This window comes from Boleophthalmus pectinirostris, unplaced genomic scaffold (genome assembly GCF_026225935.1).
Source record: "Boleophthalmus pectinirostris isolate CB_2022bp ecotype Guang Dong unplaced genomic scaffold, ASM2622593v1 HiC_scaffold_8, whole genome shotgun sequence".
Taxonomy (NCBI): Eukaryota; Metazoa; Chordata; class Actinopteri; order Gobiiformes; family Gobiidae; genus Boleophthalmus; species Boleophthalmus pectinirostris.
The window spans coordinates 7,245,141-7,268,621 of record NW_026571515.1 but is presented as its reverse complement, the minus strand read 5'-3'; the positions used below and the strand labels follow the sequence as shown (position 1 = coordinate 7,268,621).

The following is a 23,481-nucleotide window of genomic DNA, read 5'->3' as shown; positions in this document are numbered from 1 at the left end:
AGAGAAGGTGTTAGGCAGGATGTGGCTGTATGTACTGTGGCAGAGTGGTTAGCCCGTCTTCAGATACTTACTCAGGAGGTTGTGGGTTAGACTCCTGATCTCTCTGAGTAGTTTCCAGTGTCCAGCTTAGAAGCAAAATTATAAACTTCTTGCCGGACCAACCAGTCCCTTCTGAATTCTGTTTGAATCCAGAAAGAACTGGACAAAAGAGCGTGAAAATCGTCTGTCCAAACTTGAGATGATCCAACCACAGCCGCTAAATTGTATCACGTGTCTCTCAAACAAAATATATAATTTCATTTACCTGAGATAAATAAGAGTTTGGTGCTTTGATTGATTGATTGTTTGATATTTGCTCAACTTAAAGTGTTGAAAATGCAGGACATTGTTGACTTAAGTCTCCTCAAAGTCATGTATAAAGCAAAGTGCAAATGTATGACCTGTAAATATTCAAAGACTGTTTGAGCCACTACAATTTAAAAGGAACCTACATGTTTAAAAAACCCAGATTCAGAACCAAGGTTATGGAGCGAAGCGTCGCTGTGAAAGGAGTGAACTTATGAAATAGTCTTGACAAAGAAATAAAAGAATCAAGTACAATGACGACATTTAAAAAACACATAAAATCGAATGCACTGTGTATGTGTGAAAAAGAAAACTTGTATGTTGTGCAAGTTGTGTATAATAATGAAGATTTACAGTTTGCAATTGATCAGTAATTGTGCCTGAACTGATATGGAATGTTTAGTAACCATCGGTGTTGATGTTTTGTCTTGAAAAAGGAAAGGGGGGCAGATAATATAAGATTTTCTCTTCTTTCTGCTCCTTTTCATTCATTTCTTGTGTGTTTGATGTTGTGACACTGTCGATGTCTTTTTATGCTTTATGAAATAAATAAATAAATAAATAATTCAGCAAAAATCCATGCTGCTCCTCAGTTCTTTATTATGTTGTTTGTTTTTTCTCTTTATTCACCATGTTTCTTTTTGACGTTAACAAACCGCGCGTCTCTTTGATTCGTTAATACACAGGATACAGCTCCAGATCCACACCAATTTTTTATTTTTTTTTTTTCAGACTCAAGGTTTTGTCAAAGCGTGCGGTCCTTGCTTAGCCACGCTGGCACCACCTAGTGCCTCCGCTCAATTTTATTTTTCTCCAGAGACTAGGTCAGGAATCAGAATACACTAGATGTTTTGCAAGAACTCCGCAATTGCGAGTTCAGGCACCAGCCAATCACCGAAGAGCCATACATTCTATGTTGGCAACGATTCCTGAAATCGAGGATTTAAAGCTGGAACAAAGAGAATGTTTGGTGAATTTTATCAAGGGGAAAGACGTTATTGTCCTTCTTCCTATGGGATTTGGAAAAAGCTTAATATAAGAGTTAGCCCCGTTAGTGGCACATTACATACTTCACAACCAAATAACAGCGACTGGTTAAATGAAAAAAGTACCCGCCTACTGTCGAGTGAACGAATCTTAATACTACGAGGTCAGACAGTTTCCACGAAGTGAAACTGGCTGATGAATCTAGCTAGTTCTGGCTGGTCAGGTAAGTAAAATTCACCAAAAAGCCCCAACAACAACAACAACAACAACAAAACAGGCAATATATTTGTGTATTGTTTTGTATCATGCTTTTGTGTAGATGAAAAATGACTGTGTGGGCTGAGTCTTGTAAAAGCTCGTACTGCCAACTGCAAGGATCACGTAAGCTTACTTGAACATGCACGGATGACATATAAAACCACTTCAGGCATATTTCTGATGAGCATGACCATTATAAAAACATGGAAAAAAGCTACAAAAAGACGATTTTGCAATACCCCCTCTCTTTAAATATGATGTGGTCTGATGGTTTAGTAAAATTCCAATAGTAAATGTGTTTAAAGACTGTATAAAGAAGTGGACTAAGGGAGTGTGACGCCTCCAGTCAAATGAAGCTCATCGAGGTTTGCATTTATAGCAGTGAATTGCACCAGTTCCATGTTAGGAGTAGAAATTTATTTACACACAAAACAGCAAAATAAAAACACCAGGATCATGAAGAGCTGGTTAATAAGATCAAAATTACAAAGCTCAGAGCAGCAGTTACAGAGAGATGTGACAATTTTTCAATGTAAAGTCAATTGGAAACAAAGGTAATGAAGCCAGAAGTGCCCTAATACTCACTTCGCATATAACCTGGTGAAATGTGTGGATGTACCAGCAGTAGTACAGTAGAACATATGGCTTCACATGTGTTGTTTTGAGTGTGTAAAACATACTTACTGTAATTCATCTTATTAAAGCGTAAAATGAGCCCCAGGCGACTGTCACATAATCAAGCATGTTTATAGCAACGTCACATTAGCAGACGCTGGTATTATGTCATATGAGGCGAATAAAATGAAGTAAGATATAAATACGCCTGTCAGGATAACAGAGTTTGAAGCCTGATATAAAGATACAGAGAAATATTGCGATAATACTGAAACTACTTTATGGCACTGACACAAAAAGACAATCCCAGTGAACCTGCTTTTAAATATACAGCATCAATTTTTGGCAATGAGATGAGACAGAATAATAAAATGGAACTTATGAGTTTTGTATTGGATTAGACCGGCTAATAGTTAAGTTTTAATGAGTCTCTGTTTACAGAGCATATGCAATAGTACCGCAGGCTTCACTTTGATCTCAACTCTTCTGCCTCCTGCTCTCTCAAATAACATCACGTCTTATTTCATTGCATCCAAAAATCTCCTCTCTGGTCGGGCCTTTCTAATCTCACTGTTCTTTTACTCACAAATAATAATAATTGTGATTTCAAGTGTTGGTTGTAGTACAATTTTCTTCCTATGTGTGGCATCTAAGTGTGAATTTTGGGTGAATCTTGAACCAGTTAATCTGTGGTTCATAGGCAAATGCTTAACTCACTACACCACTGCCACACGTCTTCAAATGTAACTGTAAGTGAAGGCATAATGCACCAATTTCACAATGTTTAGCCTTGGACAAAATGATTTAGTCCAGTTTAGTTTGACTGAACCAGCCACCCTCTCGTTAATGGGCAGCATCTTAACACACTACACCACTTCTAGCACAAATTTGAGTCTATTACAATATACATGTTTTATGGTGACGCCCATCTGAACACTGTTATTCAATGGATTTTAGTTCTTTTTAATATTTTTGTTAATATGAATAGCAAAAAGTATTGACACTTTGCAGTGACATCGCACTGGGGGTGTTTTACATGTACTAGTATATGTATGGCCAAATGTTCAGCAGTTACCATGATGACACAACGAATATATAAAATGGATTTAAACCACATTAAACCACAAAAACACATTTTCAGGAGCCTGTGTTCAGTACAAGCGAAGAGCGTTCACGGTCCTATTTAGGTGTTTGTTTGATTTTATACAAATGGTGAGAGCAACTAAAAAAAAAACTGTTCTAGCTTGGGACTTTAATGTTATTTAAAGGTTGTATGGAGGATTTTTGTTTTGTTTCAGATTGTCAATGATTGGTTAAAATAACATTACAGAGACGCAGCAGCCTTGTAATTATATGACCAAAAAAAAAAAAAGAATGAAAATCTATCAAATGTGGATGTAGTGAGGCCAGATAAACATCAGCCAATAGAAAACAAGGCTACCTCATTTTCTATTGGCTGTTAGGTCGTCAATCAAATTCCCTACATTTCTCGTGTAACTGACTCGGCGGCACGCTGGGATTACGTGGTTTATGCGGCGGTTCTTAGAGACTTTTTCAAACTGTAGCTTCATCGCAATTCACACAAAGTTTGTTGCGACGGCGGATGAGAATCCACGACCAGTTCGCCGCGAAAAGAAAGTCAGTTTTCGAGATCGCTGAAAGAAGAAGAGAAGAGGAAAAGGAGCAAAGGGATCTCCAAGAATCACCTCAGTTTGTCCTGAGTGATTCTTGGAGATCCCTTCCAGCGATGGCGCGACTCAAGTAGATGACGGTCGCTAAATTGTTTCTAGACCGGTCACTTCGACTGTAATTCCGAACGCCCACTGGCTGTAAATGTGTGATTTCTAGAGTAAGGAGGCGGGAGGAGATGTTTCTACTGAGGGAGCTGTGGTGGAGGAACATTTGAAAAAGAACTGTCACTGTAGTTCTCTTCCCTTAAAAAAATCCTCTATACAACCTTTAAGGCAGTACTAGTGTGGACTAGAACGTATTCGAGTCATTTTCGTTGTGGATGCAGTGTTTGTCCACACAAATCCAATGGAAAACAGTTCCAGAGATAGAAAGATCTGGTGCCGCCAGCTCCCACGAATACATCTGAGTGTGGATCTGATCCAGCACTGTGTGGATGCCTGAAAATGTTGATACACTCACTGTGACATGTGTCTTCCTGATTTGCTGGGTTTGTGACATCGGTCATGTGACGCTATTGCAGAAAACAGTTTAAACAAACCATAGACAAACGGGAAACAGCGGAGCTAGAACTAACTACTTTCATGTTTGCCATGTTCCTCAGCTCAATGTCGGCTGCTGCAGCTTCAGACACGGTGCTCCACTTCCTTGTTTTTACCGTCCACGTGACATCGTGACGACGTGATGCCAGTCTAGTCATGTGACTAGCGTTTCAGACGGTCTCGCATTACTGTGTGGATAGGGAACGGCCACAGAAACGACGTGTCTGGACGCAAATCGTTTCCGATACGGTGATACAGTGATACGTTTCACTGTAAACGTAACCTAAGAGGGGCTTGTTTAAAAGCACAAATCACCTGTTGTAGCTCCAAATAATTCAGTTCTTTAGCAAAACTCAGATTAAAGTCTAACAAAGCGTCAGACAGAGCATGCCTCTAGTAAGCATCACACCCCAAGGGAATGTTGAGTACATCAGCTGCAAAGTATCAATACATTTTATTTCAGTTAATTATTTTTTAGTCTATATGGGAGAAAATTAGACTATGAATGAGTCTGTTGAGTAAGTCTTATTTAGTCTTTCCACATTAGTTTCCTCTCTTGTTTATCTCCTCTCCTCCTTGCCCATCTTGTCCTTCCTTGGTTGCTCTGGTGACTCTGTTCTTTCACATTAAGTCGTACTCATTATTCTAGCTCGTTCCCTGCTGCTGATCTCCTCCCGCTGCTCCCATGCTGCTCATTATACGCAGGCAAATATCTGTTTAACCCAGATACAGCAACCAGGCTACACAAATCAACCCCGATGAACTTGCCCACTACCTCCAAAGAAAAGAATTAGAACTGCACTCATGCTTTTAAATGAGCATTAGCACAAAAGACAAAAGAGGAAAAACAGGATGGAGAAAGACTAAAACAAGGTTAATTCAGGACTAAAAGTTGAATCAAAATGGGGAAATAAGACTGAAAGAGCCCATTTTATGCTATTTCCTGTTCTATGTTATAATGTTCCCTCATCACAGACCTGGACTTGTGTTTTGTTTCATTCACACATGTTTAACACACAAACGCTGCATACAGTATTTAGTTCTTGTCTCAAACTGAAAACATTCCGTTCCACCTGGAGATGTCATGTGGTGATACAGGAAGTCAGGAAGTGCTCCATTGTATTTTTAAACTCCATACACCAGGGGTCCCCAACCTCTGGGCCGGGGACCGATACTGGGCCGTGGGTCGTTTGGCACCAGGCCGCGAAAGTGCGAACCCCCCTCTCCTTGTAGCCGTGTAGATCGTCCCCCCCTCCTGTACGTCGCGTGGATCGCCCCCCACCTCCCGTGCCCCGCGTGGATCGTCCCCCCTCCTGTACGCCGTGTGGATCCTCCACCCCTCCCGTACGCTGCAAGGATTATCCCCCCCCGTACGCCGTATGGATCGTCCCCCCTCCTGTACGCCGTGTGGATCCTCCACCCCTCCCGTACGCCGCGTGGATCATCCCCCCTCCTGTACACCGCGTGGATCGTCCCCCCCTCCCGTACACCGTGTGGATCGTCACCCCTCCTTGTACACCGCGTGAATCGCCCTCCACTCCTTGTACGCCACATGGATCGTTCCCCCTCCTGTACGCCGTGTGGATTGTCCCCCCTCCTGTATGCCGCGTGGATCGTCCCCCCCTCCCGTACGCTGTGTGGACCGTCCCCCCCCCTGTACGTCGCGTGGATCGTCCACCCCTCCCGTACGCCACGTGGATCGTCCCCCCTCCTGTACGCCGTGGATCGTCCCCCCCTCCCGTACGCCGCCTGGATCGTCCACCCCTCCTTGTACACCACATGGATCACCCCCCCCCGCTTTTACGCCGTGTGGATCGTCCCCCCCTCCCCTACACTGCACGGACCGTTCCCCCTCCTGTACGTCGGGTGGACCATCTCCCTCCCATACCAGACCTAAACAGGACTAAACCAGGTCTAAAACAGGTCTAAAAAACAGGTCTAACACCAGGACTAAAACAGGATTCAGCCAGGACTAAACCACGCCACGTGCACCGCCTCCTCCCAACCCCTCCACCCCCCTCTGGTCCGCGAAATATTTTCTGATATAAAATCTGTTCTTGGCGCAAAAAATTGTTGGGGACCACTGCCAAACATCTTCACTAGAATCGTTTGTATCATTTCAGCCCTGGATTTGCTTGTGTTTAATTTAATAACTACCTTTTATTGTGTAAGCCACTACAAGACATCACAAGGTGGAACAGAGCATTTTAGGTGTTTTTTGTGATCACTGTGGCATCGTAATCGGAACTGAGTATCGAGTCTATTCCTTAGTATCGAAATAGAGTTTGAAATTTTAGTATAGTGGCAGCACTTCTTCTGTCAGTCCACTCTTTAACAATTAAGGATTTTTTGGCTTAATTAGCATATAACGAAATTCAGGATGTAAAAAAACAACAACAACAAAACAACCAAAAAAACATACAAGTGGGCTTATCCAAACTAGTAACACTGCCAGAAGAAAGACATGAATTAAATCAGAACAAATCGAGGGCTAGGTCAGTTATAAAACACTGATGAAAGTAAGATTCTGGCAGTGCACAGTGATGATCTAAAACATCAGTGGTCCTTGAGGAAAAAATTGGTTCTATGATGTTGTTTTTCTCGCATGTTCAAATCGCAAATACAAAACCTTGACCTTAACAACACGAGACCAAAACTGAAAAAACATCTCTAAACGATTCCAGTTTGTTTATTCATATCCGCAGCAGTTACCGTCTTTTACAGGAAAAAGTCCTTGAGACGAAACAAACGTACCTGGATCACAGTCGCAGGTGTACTTCTCCCATTGGTCGTTGCAGCGTGAGTGGGCGGGGCAAGGGGAGGAGACGCAGGGGTTCCCCACGGTGCAGCCGGACTCCACCTTCACCGAGCGCGAGGGTTTGGGCAGGGCGGGGGGGTCTGGGCGGACTCCCATTCGAACGCCCTGACGGAGGAGAGGGAGGTAAGGGTTAAAATACTGCATGATTGGAGCTATACACGGCTATTACTGTAACAATACTCACCTGGATGCATCCTTTGATCCCATGGGTGACTTCACCAGACCCCAAGACTCCGCCCACATGGAGGTGCTTCACTTTTAGACCCTTTATATCGTTCCCAACAATCACTGTACCCTAAAGGACAAAAGAAAAAAAGAGTAAAAAGCAATTCAGTTAAAAAGAACAACTAAACTTAGAAAGAAATGTAATGAAACTAGCACCAAACCAAGTTAAATTCAGCATTAAAGGTGCACTATGTCACTTTCTGGTTGAGTCCATCACCTACTTGTTTCTATGGATGTCGCTGCTCTGCCTGGAATGTTCCACAGTATGACATTAAACAGCTCTACTTTACATTTATTCAGTTACAGGTGGTTTTATAGTAGAGGTCTGCGTAGGACAGAATTTTCAGTCCTGCTCCAGCCCGCACAGAATTGTAATTTTCATTCCCACTCCTCAGCGATATTTCGTCCCGCAAATCTCACAAGATGAAGACGTTCGCTTTCTTAAGCTCTATCAAACACGGAAAAGCGGAAAGGAATTGTCTAAAATGTGCGTGAGATTAGACCACGTCCGCAAATTTAGGCTGCTTAAAATGTTTTTATTAATGCCAAATAAAATATCCAGCACAAATTACATATGATAGGAATACATAAATCATTTGTATATTTTAGTTTACACTCATATTTTGTTTGCGGGACTGAAGTTTATCATCCCAGCCGCCCACTCCTGCACTGTGTAGTCCCGCTCCCGCCCGTAATGAGCTTTCAAAATGTGTCCAGCGCCATTTTATAGCTCAAAAATACCTAGAAAAACACGCATTTTGATGGTGAGCAGGGTCACTTCTCCACAAACTTGACATGTACCTTGGTGTGATTTGGTCTCCATGAAAATAAAAAGATTTAATACCATACTGTGAAATATTCCAGACATCTCCAAGAAGAAAAGCATTTGACGGACCCTCCGCCAGAAAAGTTACACAAACCACCTTTAACCCATTGACGCCGGATGCTGCGCAGCGCAGCGCTGAGTCTCCTGTCGGTGTTCCGGATTTTCTGGCGATCAGCGTAACTGGTAAAGGCGGAGCCACACCTGGAAGCATGGGGGGCGTGTCCTCCTCTCGCTTCCATTCACTCCCATAGAGAGACGCAAAACTGCCAGAGCTGTACTGTCGCGTTAAACCTTCTTTATCGTGGCGTATTATTTCCCCATTGAAAAATAATCCAAATGCATCCCGAACATTTTCCCATCAAGACCTGGTTTGAAGTAACAAACGTTGCTCTTTACTGCGGCGCATGAACACGCTCAACCACTTGATCTGGTCGCTGCTACAGACGCTCCTATAACAGGTGCCATATCGCTGTGTCGTGTAACAAATAAACATGGTCAAACACAACTGTTGTCCATGTCTTCACTGTCATTGTCACTGTCAGCATTTTTGTGTTTGACCATGTTTATTTGTTACACGACACAGCGATATGGCACCTGTTATAGGAGCGTCTGGAGCAGCGACCAGATCAAGTGGTTGAGCGCGTTCATGCGCCGCAGTAAAGAGCAACGTTTGTTACTTCAAACCAGGTCTTGATGGGAAAATGTTCGTTATACATTTGGATTATTTTTCAATGGGGAAATAATACGCCACGATAAAGAAGGTTTAACGCGACAGTACAGCTCTGGCAGTTTTGCGTCTCTCTATGGGAGTGAATGGAAGTGAGAGGAGGACACGCCCCCCATGCTTCCAGGTATGGCCCCGCCTTTACCAGTTACGCTGATCGCCAGACAATCCGGAACACTGTGGGAAATATTATGTGTTGGTCATGCTAATTCACCTAATATTATGGACTTTGGAATGACAACAAGGTGGAAAACACGTATGACTATCTATAGGTCTATATAACATGTTTTTCTGTACTTTGACTTTGATGCCACGAAGCAGAAAAACTGACATATGTGGACCCCGTGACATGTTCCCACCCATGATAAGGTGCACTGGGTCAGCAGTATTGTTCATTTTCTTGCTGTATATGCTAAATCAACAAGTTAATGTTTTGTCAAGATGTAGTATAAAGCTACCCCTGATTTTGAGTTGGGCAGAGACGTCGTTCCGGGGTGGCAGTTGTACTTGGTAATCAACTTGAATCTCTCAATGGAAATGCTGAAATAAAGTGGCCTGTTCTCTCGGACATCTCCTGTGCTTCTTTTAAGGACACGCATTGAACCTTCCGAAAAAACCCACAACACCGACAGGATGCTGCGCAGCATCCGGCGTCAATGGGTTAAATCAGGACCAAACCAAGAGAGACTAAACCTTCAAAACGTTAAAGGTGCACTATGTAACTTTTCTGGTGATGGTATGCCACCTGCTTGTGTCCATGGAGATGCTATTGCTTTGCCCAGAATGTTTCACAGTATAACTTTAAACATATCTATCATGCCTGCATACTGAGGTTCTGTTGCTAAATAATACCTTGAAAAACATGCATGATTATTGTGAGCGGTGTCTCCTCTCCACAGATTTGTCTTCATGGAGCTAAATTAGTTTAATGTCATAATGTGGAACCTTTACTGTGGAACAAGTAATACAATTTCCACGGCGACAAACAAGTGACACCAGACCTTCCACCAGAAAAGTTGCATGACTGAAACATAAATGAGTAAACAAGGACAAAGAAAGGAACTGTGCTAGAACTAGGACTAGACCATGACTGAACCAAGCAAATCCGAGGCAAAACCCAGACCTGGTATAATCCGAAGTCGAGTCTGAGCGTGGCCACGTCTCTGTTCTCTCTGCCGCTGCGCACCTCCCTGAGCTCCAGCTGGAGGTCGTGCCATTTCCCATCGGACACAGAGACCTGGTCCAGACGCAGACGCACCGGACGGGTCGACCCACGGGTCACAGAGAACACCAGCTGACCATTCACCACCTGGGACAGAGATATGTGTTTGTGAATAAGAATTACAATTAAGAAGAAATATTTTTATATACTTACGAGTACCATTTTTACATCTCTAATTATAAACTACAACAATTCTGACAATAACTTTATAACTAAGTACAATATTATGCATTACTCTTTGTCTTTTTTTAAACTAACTTAATAAAATCTTACCCTTGATTTTCATTTAATGGTTTTGTTTTTGTGTGTGTGTGTGTCTGGAGTCTGATAAAGGTGCACACAGAGGAGACTGGATTACCACCTGATGATGTCACAACGTGGAACAAGCTCTTTAAAGAGACTAGATATGCAGTATTACTCAAAAAGAACAAAATTTAAACAAAAACACAACTCTAGGTACTGTATTTTTCGGGCTATTAGGCGCTCTGGATTATAAGACGCATTAAGACGTCATTAAATGGTCTATTTTTGAACTTTTTTCACAAATAAACAGAACCGGACTTTAAACAAAACACAACAGTTGGATGGGTCAGTGGTTTTGTTTGTTTGGTTCGTTCACAGTGACTCTGGGCTTTGTTCAGTTGTGGCGTGTAGGGAGGGTGCTGTCTGGGATCCGCTGGATTGTCGGCGTGTTCGCAGTGACTCAGTTGTTCAGTCGTGTCTAGAAGTGGCACGTTGCGCTCGCTTTTTCGGTTCGTTCCTCCGTTCCGTTCCTCGTCGGCGTGGAGTGATGAGTGTGTCTGCGGGTGTGTTTCGCTGCACGGTCACTGTCTGCTCTGTGCGTGTTTGCGTGCGCTGGATTGCGGGGTGTGCTGTCGTCTTTTGATGCGGTTAGAAGTTTAAGAGCGCGTCTAATAGCCCGGAAAATACGGTATGGTTTTTAGGGGAAAACCGTTTTTGCAATGTTCATACTCCATCACAAATGGGACTACATTGGGATTAAACCCAAAACTAAACCTGAACTAGACCAGGACTAAACACTATAAAGGTTCTTGTCTTAAACTGGGCTCAAACCCTGAAATTTGTATTTTTTTAAAAGTCATGTAAACTTAATACACAATGTTGTACCTGAAAGATGAGACTGGTGTACTGCCCGGCCTGAGCCTGCAGCAGAGTGCCCTCCCTGGCCCTCGTCCTGAACACCAGCCCCAGGTACCAGGGCGTGGAGATGGTCACGTCGTTTTTCAGGTCCCACCAAAGGGCGCTGTGGCCCAGGAAGCGGTGAGGGTGGGGCATCACTGAAGACAAAGTAAAGTCACTGTTAGTATTACTGAATAGCAGAACATAACATTATATATCATAGCAGGTGTTCTTTCCATTACCAACATAACCTCCACCTCCCACACTTGTATGGCAAGAAATATACTATATTTAGTTTCCTCATTCCCCAGAACAGATATATTGTATGAGCAGCTCCTGACTTAAAGTAAGACCACTATTTACTAGAGGTGTGCAAAAATATCGAAATATTGATATATCGTATCGTTTAATGTGATGATACAGTATAGTTATCGTGGGCTGCTGCATCGATATATATCGCCAAAAGTATTTTTTGCTATATTTTGTTAAATTATTTTGTTACAGCGCCACAGTTTTGTTACTTGTTCAGTGGAAGGAAACTCGTTTATGCGACACGTTTGACATTTTTACTGTTTTGAGGATTAAAATGGGCGTTTTCATATGAACTTTGCACAAGAAGCGATTTAACAAAGACTTTCAGTGTCACAGCCATGATTTAGCCTTTATTTTTTATTGAACTGTATCAAATCGATTTGAAATATATCGTATCGAATTGAAAGTGCACTGTATCGAGTTATGTATTGTATCGGCAACTTCTTAATGATACTCAGCCCTACTGTTTCCTGTCTGCATCTAAGTATAAAGCGTTTTATTGCATGACAATCAGGACATTAGCAAAGATCATCATGGCAAAAATCCACTCTGAGGTCTCACGTTTTGAACACAGTAAAAATAAAAGTATATTGCCTTAAAGAGTAAAACTTAATTTCTGCTTTTATTTTATTGCCAAGCTAAAATAAAAGCAGAAATTAAGTTTTACTCTTTAAGGCGCTCTTTAAGTTCCATATAGGAGAGGAGTTGACTTGTTTCTGTCAGCTGGTAGTTGATCTAATTTAATAAAAAGTATTTGATTTTAATTTGTTTGTATGAAGAAAATAACCAATACAGATAAAATATACAAACAAATATACAATACAAATATTTATATGTGTAGAGCGTCTTGGAATAGGAGGAGTTAAAAGCTTCAAAACTGACATTTTCTCATTTGCTCTGTGACAGGTTAATCCCTAATCCATGACAGTTTTTTTATTGAAGTTCGGGTTCCTGCTGTAACTTAATCCAAATGGTAAAATTGAACAGCTAAAATTCAGCTTTTCTCGGATTAAAAACCATGAAGTGATTTTGACATTTCACATAAATATTTAATCATTGCATTTATAAAGCGTCTTTCAAGACACCGAAAGCGCTTTACAGTCCATTGTTCACCGTTTCTTCCTTTCATCTTGGGGTTGCCATGGTAAACAGTCGCATGATAATTAACAGACCACTTATATCCAAATATATACTGTAGGTTCGTGCTCCGTCTACTCATAAACATTCATAAATACAATATCTTTATGCTTTTGTAACCGATAATTAGTTGAGCGTTTACCGTGACTGCAGTCCTTTCCTCCGAACCCCAGGGGGCAGTCACACAAAAACGTCTCCCAGCTCACTCTGCAGGTTCCTCCATTCTGACACGGGTTGGATTTACAAAAAGACGTCTTCGCGCTGCAACCTGAAAATTATGAAAAAAAAAACTCAATTTGTTTATTGATAATTACTACAGTTATTATTACAACTACAACTACAACAAGCCGGGAAATCTGAAATCTGCTAAAATCCTACAAGACACTGACTGGATACCAGACAGGACATGGGCTCTTTCTGCAGGAGACATGCGCAGTAGAGGGCAAAGTGGGTTATTCTTTTTTGTTTTGTCTTGTTTCAATGACGCATGCGGTGATGCGATGCTGGTGGCTCATGTTGTTGCCAGATTTTATGTTTTTCTGCTAAATATTAAGGTAGGATGACGAAATGTCCGTTTTTCCCCGGACATGTCTGTTTTTTGCGTCCTGTCCTGGGCATCCGGGGAAGTTTTTTTTTTTTTTAAAGAGATGGAAAAGTCCAGGTTTTCATTACCGTTCATTAGGGTTATTAAATGGCGCGTCTCTCGTAGCTCTCAGAAGGAGCGAGCAGACACAAACAGTCGGTCAGTCTGCAACATGCCGAAGCACAAATGCGCATTGAACAATGACTTGTACAATAAATTCTCTGTTTTCCATTCCGGTCGGGACAAGTGGGAGGCCATGTGCACAGGTTGCGAGGTGAGAGTAGCTCAATGCCGAGGCCCCACCTCCCACCCCCGGTAAGGTGTCCGGGTTTTCACAAACGGAAATATGGTCACCCTATATTAAGGGCTTTTTACGATGTGTTTAGCCGGGAACACTAAAGAAATCTGGCACCCTATTTTTTATTTTCTTAAGGAACAGCACATATTAATGAACATTTAAGAAGTAAATATGAAAAGATTAAAGCCAGCGTGGCCAATTTCCATAGATGCAAAAAAAACCAAGGCACTCACTGGTTCAAAATAAAATGCCTTTATTAGTTTACGGCATGTCTTAATGGACAAGTTAAAAAGTCCAGTCTATGGCTTTCCTCAGGGGACAAACAGAACTGAGAGCAAATCATGTGAATTCTGGACTATCATTCACAAAAAGAATACACAATAAAACATTTTATCAACTGCAAAACAACTTTTGTTATTTACAGACTTGTTTGCCCTACTTGTAAGGTATTCTATGTAGGGATGACAAAAAGACGCCTACAAGACCGCTTGGCTGAGCATAAATATGCTATCCGCACAGCCAATACCAATTATCCTATGGCCAGACACTTTTTGGACTTTCATGACAGTAACCCATCGAACAGATACAAGGAATTGACCATATACCAGACTCGTTACGAAAAGGAAACCGGATTGCTAAACTCAAACAATGTGAAACTTATTGGATCTTTAAATTGCAGGCAACAAAATATCCTGGGCTTAATGAAGATTTGGACTTCTCTGTGTTTTTATAACTGCGTGGCATTTATTATACTGCATGGTATATTTTGTATATATTTTATTATTTTATTTTATTTTTTGTAAATATTTCGTTTTTATATTCTCTATGATGTTCTACTTTTTTCACACTGCCATCTTGTGGCGTTATTAGGTGGTGTCCACAGGTGAGTCTCCACTCCTCCTCTTCCAGGTGGAGCAGCCCTATTGGTGGGTTTGTTGTATTTAATTCACATGATTTGCTCTCAGTTCTGTTTGTCCCCTGAGGAAAGCCATAGGCTGAAACGCGTCGGGACTTTTTAATTTGTCCATTAAGACATGCCGTAAACTAATAAAGGCATTTTATTTTGAACCAGTGAGTGCCTTGGGTTTTTTTTGCATCTTTGTACTGACTTCCCTTCCCAAAGAGCACCACTGAGTTGGATCTACTGTGTATTATCCTCTGGAGGTCCAGGAAGCGCTTCTTCTGAAACATTTTTTGTGGCCAATTTCCATCTTCAGTCCCTTGGCAGGTTGAAGTAAAATCATTTACAGGACACGGAAAAGTACAGCAACAATCACAAAAAAGTACATAAAACAAGCACACTCACTATACATACAAATTAACTTCAAACAGAAGTTAACTAGAAGCACATGCCGTTCACAGACACCAGAATGAACGCGCTCACAGTTCGTTCATCAGGCAGTGCATTCAGTTCACGTTTGCCCATAATATGACATATGACACATAAGGTACAACACTGCAAATCAGGTAAAAAAAATCTTTATATCTTACTGACCAGCGATTGTGCCGTTGTTAGCGATGACGTTAGCCATGTCCAGGGGTTTGCTGTCGATGTGCAGATCCTTCATGCAGCCGATGAACTCCCGAGATCCGAATGGGAAGTTGCCTGGAACATTGGGAACGCCGCCGAGAAATAAGGGCCCAGTCAGGTCTAAAGATCTGAGGAGAAAAGACAAAATACTGGGTTAGTTTTCGTGGCACAGGGTAGAACATAATAAAGCCTGCATACATTTTAAATAGAACCATGAGCACCACGTAAAAGGGTTAAGAGTACATTTAGTTTGTGTCAAAATCAGACGCTGCGTTCAGGCTCGTCGACAGAAATTTGGGGACTCACATGGACCAACCTCTAATATAAATTCTGGGCCTGGGACAACAGACCCATTTGTCCCCCTCAGCCGACTCCCCTGGCTGTGTGTTTTCTGTAGTTCATTATTTGATCAATCGTAAACCAAGAAGCCAAATGCTAAGTGGATGATTGACTGAGCATTAGCAGACTGTACATGTGCCTGAAATTAATCCATGTGAATATGAAGTGATTAAAGATATGAAAAGTTAAAGTTAAGAACTGGTTAGATTAGAATTAAATACCTACTTTATTCTTTCCCGTTCAAAAATAAGGTAATGTTAGGGTAAGTTTGGGTAATTGGTAATTGGCCCATATTACACTATTTTATTATAATGTTTCCTCATCAAAAACAGACCTGGAATTGTTTTGTGTTTCAATCACACATTTAAACACACAAATCTGGCATATTTAGGCTGAGTTCTTCTCTCAAACAGAAAACACTCCTTGTTATTTATGTCATATGGTAATACTGGTAACACTCTGTTGTTAAACTCCATACAGCTTGACTAAAACAGTGTGGATGGTTTCAGCAAGAGTTACCAGTCTCTATGCAACATAAGGCTGAACAATTTTAAGAAAAAACTGAATAGCAATTTTCCTGGCAGATATTGCGATTTCGAGTTCATCCACGAAGTTTCATTGCGCATGAGCATTTGCAGACATCACAGAAACTTACATCATACCAGAGTCCTGCACCAACGATTTGCCCAATTTACACAGACAATAAGAGCCTCTCTACCACCGCTCGACAGACATTTCCTGTTCTCTGCTTATCTTTCTTTCAAAATACACTGAGTAATAATGTGTTTAATGCAGCTTTGCACATATTTGCTTTTGTTTTACAGAAACAAAGCTTAAAACTACATGGCTAATTTGCATAAACTGTAAGAGCTGGGAAAAAAACAGCTCGTTCCTTGTGCCCTGATGCTTTCATCTTCTGTCGGACTAAAGGACACGACTCAGTGGAATATGAGTGTGACAGAGGATGTGCTGCTGATGGTGAGTCTGCTCTGTGTTTCTATCGCGTTGGAGATGTTAAACTTTACACAAACGCCAGGTTTAAATCCTCGCCTCCCAGCGTTGTGGCAGTGAATTACTTCGCGGCGCATAGACCTCGACGCAGATCCATAAATCAAAAACGATGGCGACAAGGCGACAGCGGCAGTGTGTGACGCAGAATTAAACTTTGCCTTTAAATTGGGAGCACAGCAAAAACACACGGCTTTAACGCTCCCAAATTTGTGTGGCCCTAATGCAACAGAAGGTACAAGGAGCTGTTAACTTGAAAACTACAACTACATGACATCACAAGGTGGAATAAAGCATTTTGAGGGTTACTCAAACATGTGCGAATGAAACAAAACACAACTCCAGGTCTGTTTTTGAGGAGGTAACCACATTATAACACGACTTGAAGCTCACAAGAGTCAATTTTATGTAACATCGAGCCTTTAACATATTCAAATTTTGTCTTGCAAAATCATAAACACTACCCATTAATACGAGCTCTAGAATATTATACACGTGGTAAGTGAAGTTATAGAAAACGTGTGTGAAAAACGATGAACACTGCTGTGGAATCGCTTCATCCACGAACTTGTCTCTAAAGCGCATCTTAAGATTAAACCTCACAAAGAAGATTGAATGGATGCAGGCGGAGAAAGCGGAGACGGTGTCCTTGGTGTTGACGTTTCCTTTGAGCGGTCCATGTCTTTGATTATAGCTTGTACACACTCAACTGCCTGTCCCTGTAACTGAAAGAAATACGACTAATTTAACTTTAGAAATGCGATGACGTTATACCGACAAGGACAAGAGTTACAGGCATCAGTGCGTGACTTTGAGTGAGCGCAAACGGTTTAGAACAATTGCTGCTTTTATTGAACCACTCCTGGACGAATAAAGGACTACGCCATCTCATTGCTTCTGTTGTTGTAAACTGAACAAGCATAAATGATTTTCAAAACCTTTTACATCAGAAAATATTTAGTGTTATGCATTCAGTAGACAAGACCTAAATGTGCACATAGCTTAACTTTAAGACAGCGTTATATAGAAAAACTAGGGGTGTAAGGATACGATATTGTCACGGTATGAACCTCACGATACGATATTTATTGCAATATCGTGGGAAAGCTCACGATATGGCGGGGAGGCAACAATATCCAAATCTCTTACGATATTCCTGCAATATTTTCACGATATACATCTCACGGTACGATATTTATTGCCGTATTTTGTGGACGCTACTTTTTCCTTTTAAAATGCCTTGACAAGACTTAATCCAAAGAACTAAGACTTAAAAGTGCTTAGATCTGTTATTTCTTCTTGTAGTTTGCACACAAATGGAGCAAAGGATCATGGTCTATGTCATGGGAGGGCAAACTTTTTGACTCGTGGACCACAAAGGGTTCTAAAATTTGATGGAAGAGCCGGACCAGGAGCAGATGGATGGGAGTTTTTTGGTAATCCACCAGTAGTATTATGAGTAACTGTATTCAGTAACTGTTTTCACACTTTGGGCTAAATACCCCCCCCCCCCCCCCATTTTTTTTTTCTCTGTAATTCCACTCATTGCTGGGAATCTAAACAAGGTCTAAACCCAGGTCTAAACCAGGACTAAACCAGGTCTAAACCCAGGTCTAACCAGGTCTAAACCCAGGTCTAAACCCAGGTCTAAACCAGGTCTAAACCAGGTCTAAACCAGGTCTAAACCAGGTCTAAACCCAGGTCTAAACCCAGGTCTAAACCCAGGTCTAAACCAGGTCTAAACCCAGGTCTAAACCAGGTCTAAACCAGGTCTAAACCCAGGTCTAAACCAGGTCTAAACCAGGTCTAAACCAGGTCTAAACCAGGTCTAAACCAGGTCTAAACCAGGTCTAAACCCAGGTCTAAACCCAGGTCTAAACCCAGGTCTAAACCAGGTCTAAACCAGGTCTAAACCCAGGTCTAAACCCAGGTCTAAACCAGGAAACCAGGTCTAAACCAGGTCTAAACCAGGTCTAAACCCAGGTCTAAACCCAGGTCTAAAGGTCTAAACCAGGTCTAAACCAGGTCTAAACCAGGTCTAAACCAGGTCTAAACCCAGGTCTAAACCAGGTCTAAACCAGGTCTAAACCAGGTCTAAACCAGGTCTAAACCCAGGTCTAAACCAGGTCTAAACCAGGTCTAAACCAGGTCTAAACCAGGTCTAAACCCAGGTCTAAACCCAGGTCTAAACCAGGTCTAAACCAGGTCTAAACCCAGGTCTAAACCAGGACTAAACCAGGTCTAAACCAGGTCTAAACCAGGTCTAAACCAGGTCTAAACAGGTCTAAACCCAGGTTAAACCAGGTCTAAACCAGGTCTAAACCAGGTCTAAACCAGGTCTAAACCCAGGTCTAAACCAGGTCTAAACCTAGGTCTAAACCCAGGTCTAAACTAATCAGGTCTAAACCAGGTCTAAACCAGGTCTAAAACCCAGGTCTAAACCAGGTCTAAACCAGGTCTAAACCCAGGTCTAAAACCCAGGTTAAACCAGGTCTAAACCCAGGTCTAAACAGGTCTAAAACCAATCTAAACGGTCTAAACATCTAAACCCAGGTCTAAACCAGGTCTAAAAGGTCAAAAATCATTACAAAGCATTACAAAAAATATCTGTCCCACGGTATTTGCTATTTATTGAAATGAAAAAATATATATATTGACAAAAATATATTTAAAATTATTATTATTATTATTCAAGTTTGGCGGGCCAGATTAAAAAGACAAAAGGGCCACATATAGTTTGCGCACCCCTGGTCTATGTAGTTCCCTCTGACTTTTTTTTTAGCTATCGCTGCACCATAACTCTTAATTTAAGCAAAGACTTGTGAGTCGATATATTGTGACGGCTGACAATATTATTGTGAGAAATTTGACGATACGATATCACAATATTTTGGTTATTGTTACAACAGAAATCTGCTCTAAACCAAGACCAAGCCAATAAAAGAAGTAAAGAACACCTACTGTGCCTGAGTCTGCTGTATAGTTATAATCTATGACATCTGTGGATCATTATGTTATAATCTGGACATTTTAAATCGCAATATTCATCTAAGGGCCTATTTACACAAGCTTGTGGGTAAAAATGACAAAATATTTTATTGGAAGTGCCTTTCGTTTAGACGGTAACGGCGTTTTTGTGGCTTAAAAACACAAAAATCTGAAACCAGCCTCCAGAATGGAAAAGATGAATATGCTCTGCAGTAGCGTTTCCACTGCCCAAGACTTAACCAGGTCTAACTTGAAAATAAAGGTTTAAACCAGGACTAAACCAGGACTAAACCAGGTCTAACCCAGAAAAAATCTGGACTAAACCAGAACCAAACTGAGTCTAAACCAGGACTAAGCCAGAAGTAAACTAGAAAAACACACAATATTCATATGATTAATTCTGTACTGTGGAACATTATAGGCAATGCAGTGATGTTTCCATGGAGACAAGCAGATAATGTGCCCTCCACCCCCCAAATAAAGGGTTCCACAGTGCAGCTTTAACTCTAAATCACATCTTCTCCACTGAGCTGTGCTGTTTGTGATTGTGAGTGTTAATTACCCAGAGAAATGTGCCAGTTCTGATTTGATGTGGAGCAGGATTTTAGGAGATTACATTCACAATTCCTCATTAAAATATGTCTTACACCAGAATAGTGTCAACAGCTGATCAAAATTCAGAAAAACAGAAAACATGGCTAATTGGGGTTATGAAAATGCTCAATCAAAGCTGTTTTCAGTTGTTAAGTGGTTTTCAAAGTTGTGGAAGTCAAAGCCCAGAACATGTTACTCATCAAAGTCAATATAACCCAGAGGAGTTCAGAGGCCCAAATTGGCTGTGCTGATAAATGAAAGAGAAGATAAATTAGTTATTAGAGGGAGGGGTCAAAATGGCTTCTTAATTAGTACCTTAATTTTAAAGGTCGTATATTACACAAAATTTACTCTCGAGAGCTTTAAACCATGTTATAATGTTTTTACTTCAACAAAAACACACCTGGAGTTGAGTTTGAGTTTATTATTAGTCTGTCTATGTCTCCAAAGGACTCTCTGTTCCACCTTGTGATGTCATGAAGTGGTAGTTTTGAAGTCAGCAGCTACCGATGACCTGTAATTCTGGAGAGATTGAAAATTCCAGGTCTGAAATCATCCAAATGATTCTAGTAAAGGTGTATGGAGTTTAAAAACACAGTGGAGCACTTCATATATTACCATATGGACATCACAAAGAACAGAGTGGTTTCTGTTTGAGAGAAAAACTTAACCTAAATATGCAAGTTTTGTGTGTGAATGAGACAAAACACAACTCCAGGTCTGTGTCGATGAGGAAACATTGGGCCCAGTCAAGCAGAAGTAAACAACAAGGCCAAAAATTCAAGTTAATGATATATAAATGTATTGAACAGATACATATGTACTCTAGTTTATGAAACTGTTTACCTTTTTTCTGTACCATTTTTGGTTCTAAAGTTACATATGTTTTAAACAGACCATGTATGAAACATGGAACAAAAATTATTTCCTAAATTTCAAAGATCTGCAAATCATGTAAATAAATGGATGTATTTCATCATATCTTGTGTTATTCCATCTTTGAACTGTTGATGAAGGTACATGATTTTTTTTTTTTAATGTATTTAAAATGAAAAAAATTAGCTGGAAGGACTGACATATTTTATAGAAATAGTTTCCTTTCATTTTGAAGTAATATTAAAGTATTCAGAAGAAAAAAGCGACAAATTATGTAAAATCCTGCACCTTCTACTTGTTTGTACAATTTTCCCTCCGTTACTTTTCCCTCCGTTACCATGACCTTTCTTAATAAAAAATCTCATGACTCAAAAAGTAAGAGGTTTTTCAACCTAATCTTGTACCATATGGTAGAAAACTATATGAAGCAAATATTCAAACCAGTTTGTTAAGGATATGTAAGTGAGAACCAAGAGTTATCACTGTTTGGATTTATTGCCCAAAAAGTGCTGCATATTTCATTCCCTCCGTTACCGACATGAGTTTTTAAATTTTTTGTCAACAACTTGACAGAATATCACAGGTTTAACTTTACCCTGTTGGAGTGTAACTCTTTCCTACATTCTGATACTTTACTTATTTCAATAGTTCCTTTCTGAATAAGAGTTTGAATTTATTTTATTTATTTATTTGAATGTAAATCTGCCCCTGTTTCCCTCCGTTACCACTTGACCAGACCCATTATAACATTTTAGATTCTAAAGCAGTGTAATATGGGACATTTAACTTAATGGATCTGATAGAAGCTGTGCACTTTATAAAACTGACCAGGAGGATACTGATAAATGGTTGCCTTTATAATACACACAACTTTCCAAAACGCAGAGAACAGAGAAATATGAGGCAGACAAGTTCAAATCCAATATAGCTCCTCCTGATAACAACCCTAATGTTGAGTTAATTCTTAATTACAAAAAACATTGTTGTGTTGTTTAAGCTCTAACTGGCGTTTAGCCAATCAGAAAGCAGAATAAGTCTCACATTTGGGTTGCCAGTTTCAATGCTGGTTTAAACCTAAAAATACTCCCTCTGCCAATCATGAATATTGCCAGTGCAGCCTCGGCAGCTCAGTGAATTCTGGAGGTTGTGAGCTTTCACATGACATTGTATCTGCAGGTTAAAGGTGCACTGTGTAACTTTTCTAATAGAGGGTCAGTCACCTGCTAGTCCTTTATTGCTTTGCCTGGAAATTCCACAGAATGTCATTAAGGCCACGTTTATATGATGAACTGATGTCTGAACAGAAGACGCAAAAGTGACGTCGCATCTTCACTTTTTATTCTGCGTTTAGACGAGGAAATCTGCGTGCACACGGTGACGCAAAAGTGTGCGGAATACATACCAGGTTTCTGTGTACAGTACTGTATGTATGTGACGTAAATGTGTACACGACGTGAGCAGATCTGTCCAGAGTTTTGCGTCTTGGGCAGTGTAGACGGAAACAGTACGGCGTAGCAGTATTCAACTTTTCCACTCTGGAGGTGGTTTCAGATTTTTGTGTTTTTAAGCCCCAAAAACACCGTCACCGTCTATCCAAACGAAAAGGCACAGAAAATTCCGAAATAAAATATTTTGTGAAACTTTTCGTGAACTAAACAGGCCCTTTCGAATTGTTTTTATTTATCTCCACTGGTGATACACATGTGCTGCTAATACAGGCCAAGTTACAGGTCAGATCTATGGAGTGGCAATCCCACTCTCAGTAACAATGCACATTTTTCATTGTAGTTTCACAATAAACACATCTGTATTTGAATAAATGCAAAACAGATAAGTATAACACCATACTGTGGAACATTACAGGCAAAGCACCGTAATTTCTGGACTATTGAGCGCACCTGAATATAAGCCGATCAACTAAATCTGAACTAAATTTTAAAATTGTACATATATAAGCTGCAGGTGTCCACGTCCTCAAGAACATTTTCAAGTTCGGGCCATCTACTTTTATCGCCTCTGAAAACCTATGTCGTCCTTTTGCTTTGAGTCAGTTTGTCACGTTGCCGTCGCCAAAATCTCACCATCGTCTCACTGATGCCGAGTTCACGTGCAGCAGCTCTGTTTCCTTCTTCCACAGCCACATCTGTTACCGTCAACTTAAAACCTGCATCGTCCGCATTTCCCCGTGTGATTTTCCATGAGGAGGGTGTGTGCATGAAGCGCAAAATAACTGTTCAAAACACAATCAGACTGGACTCTTCCTCGGCGCATCACCCCACGCTCTACTGCACATGTCTCCTGCAGAAAGAGCCGCTGTCCTGTCTGTATCATGTCAGAGTCTTGTAGGATTTCAGTAGATTTCAGGCTCTCCCAGGGACGAGGTATGAGTGGATGTGCGGCTACAGAACTTTGAGACGTTTCTTT

At 40.9% G+C, this 23,481-nt stretch overlaps 1 protein-coding gene across 1 annotated transcript in view; it reads right to left on the bottom strand.

The window, feature by feature from the left end:
* The window catches only part of celsr3 (cadherin, EGF LAG seven-pass G-type receptor 3), a 224,862-nt gene that overhangs the window by 76,117 nt on the left and 125,264 nt on the right, over positions 1 to 23,481 (bottom strand). Inside the window, 6 exon segments of the mRNA XM_055165651.1 lie at positions 7,191 to 7,359; positions 7,439 to 7,549; positions 10,153 to 10,338; positions 11,380 to 11,549; positions 12,983 to 13,108; positions 15,217 to 15,380. Of these exon segments, the coding sequence (XP_055021626.1) occupies positions 7,191 to 7,359; positions 7,439 to 7,549; positions 10,153 to 10,338; positions 11,380 to 11,549; positions 12,983 to 13,108; positions 15,217 to 15,380 (926 nt within the window).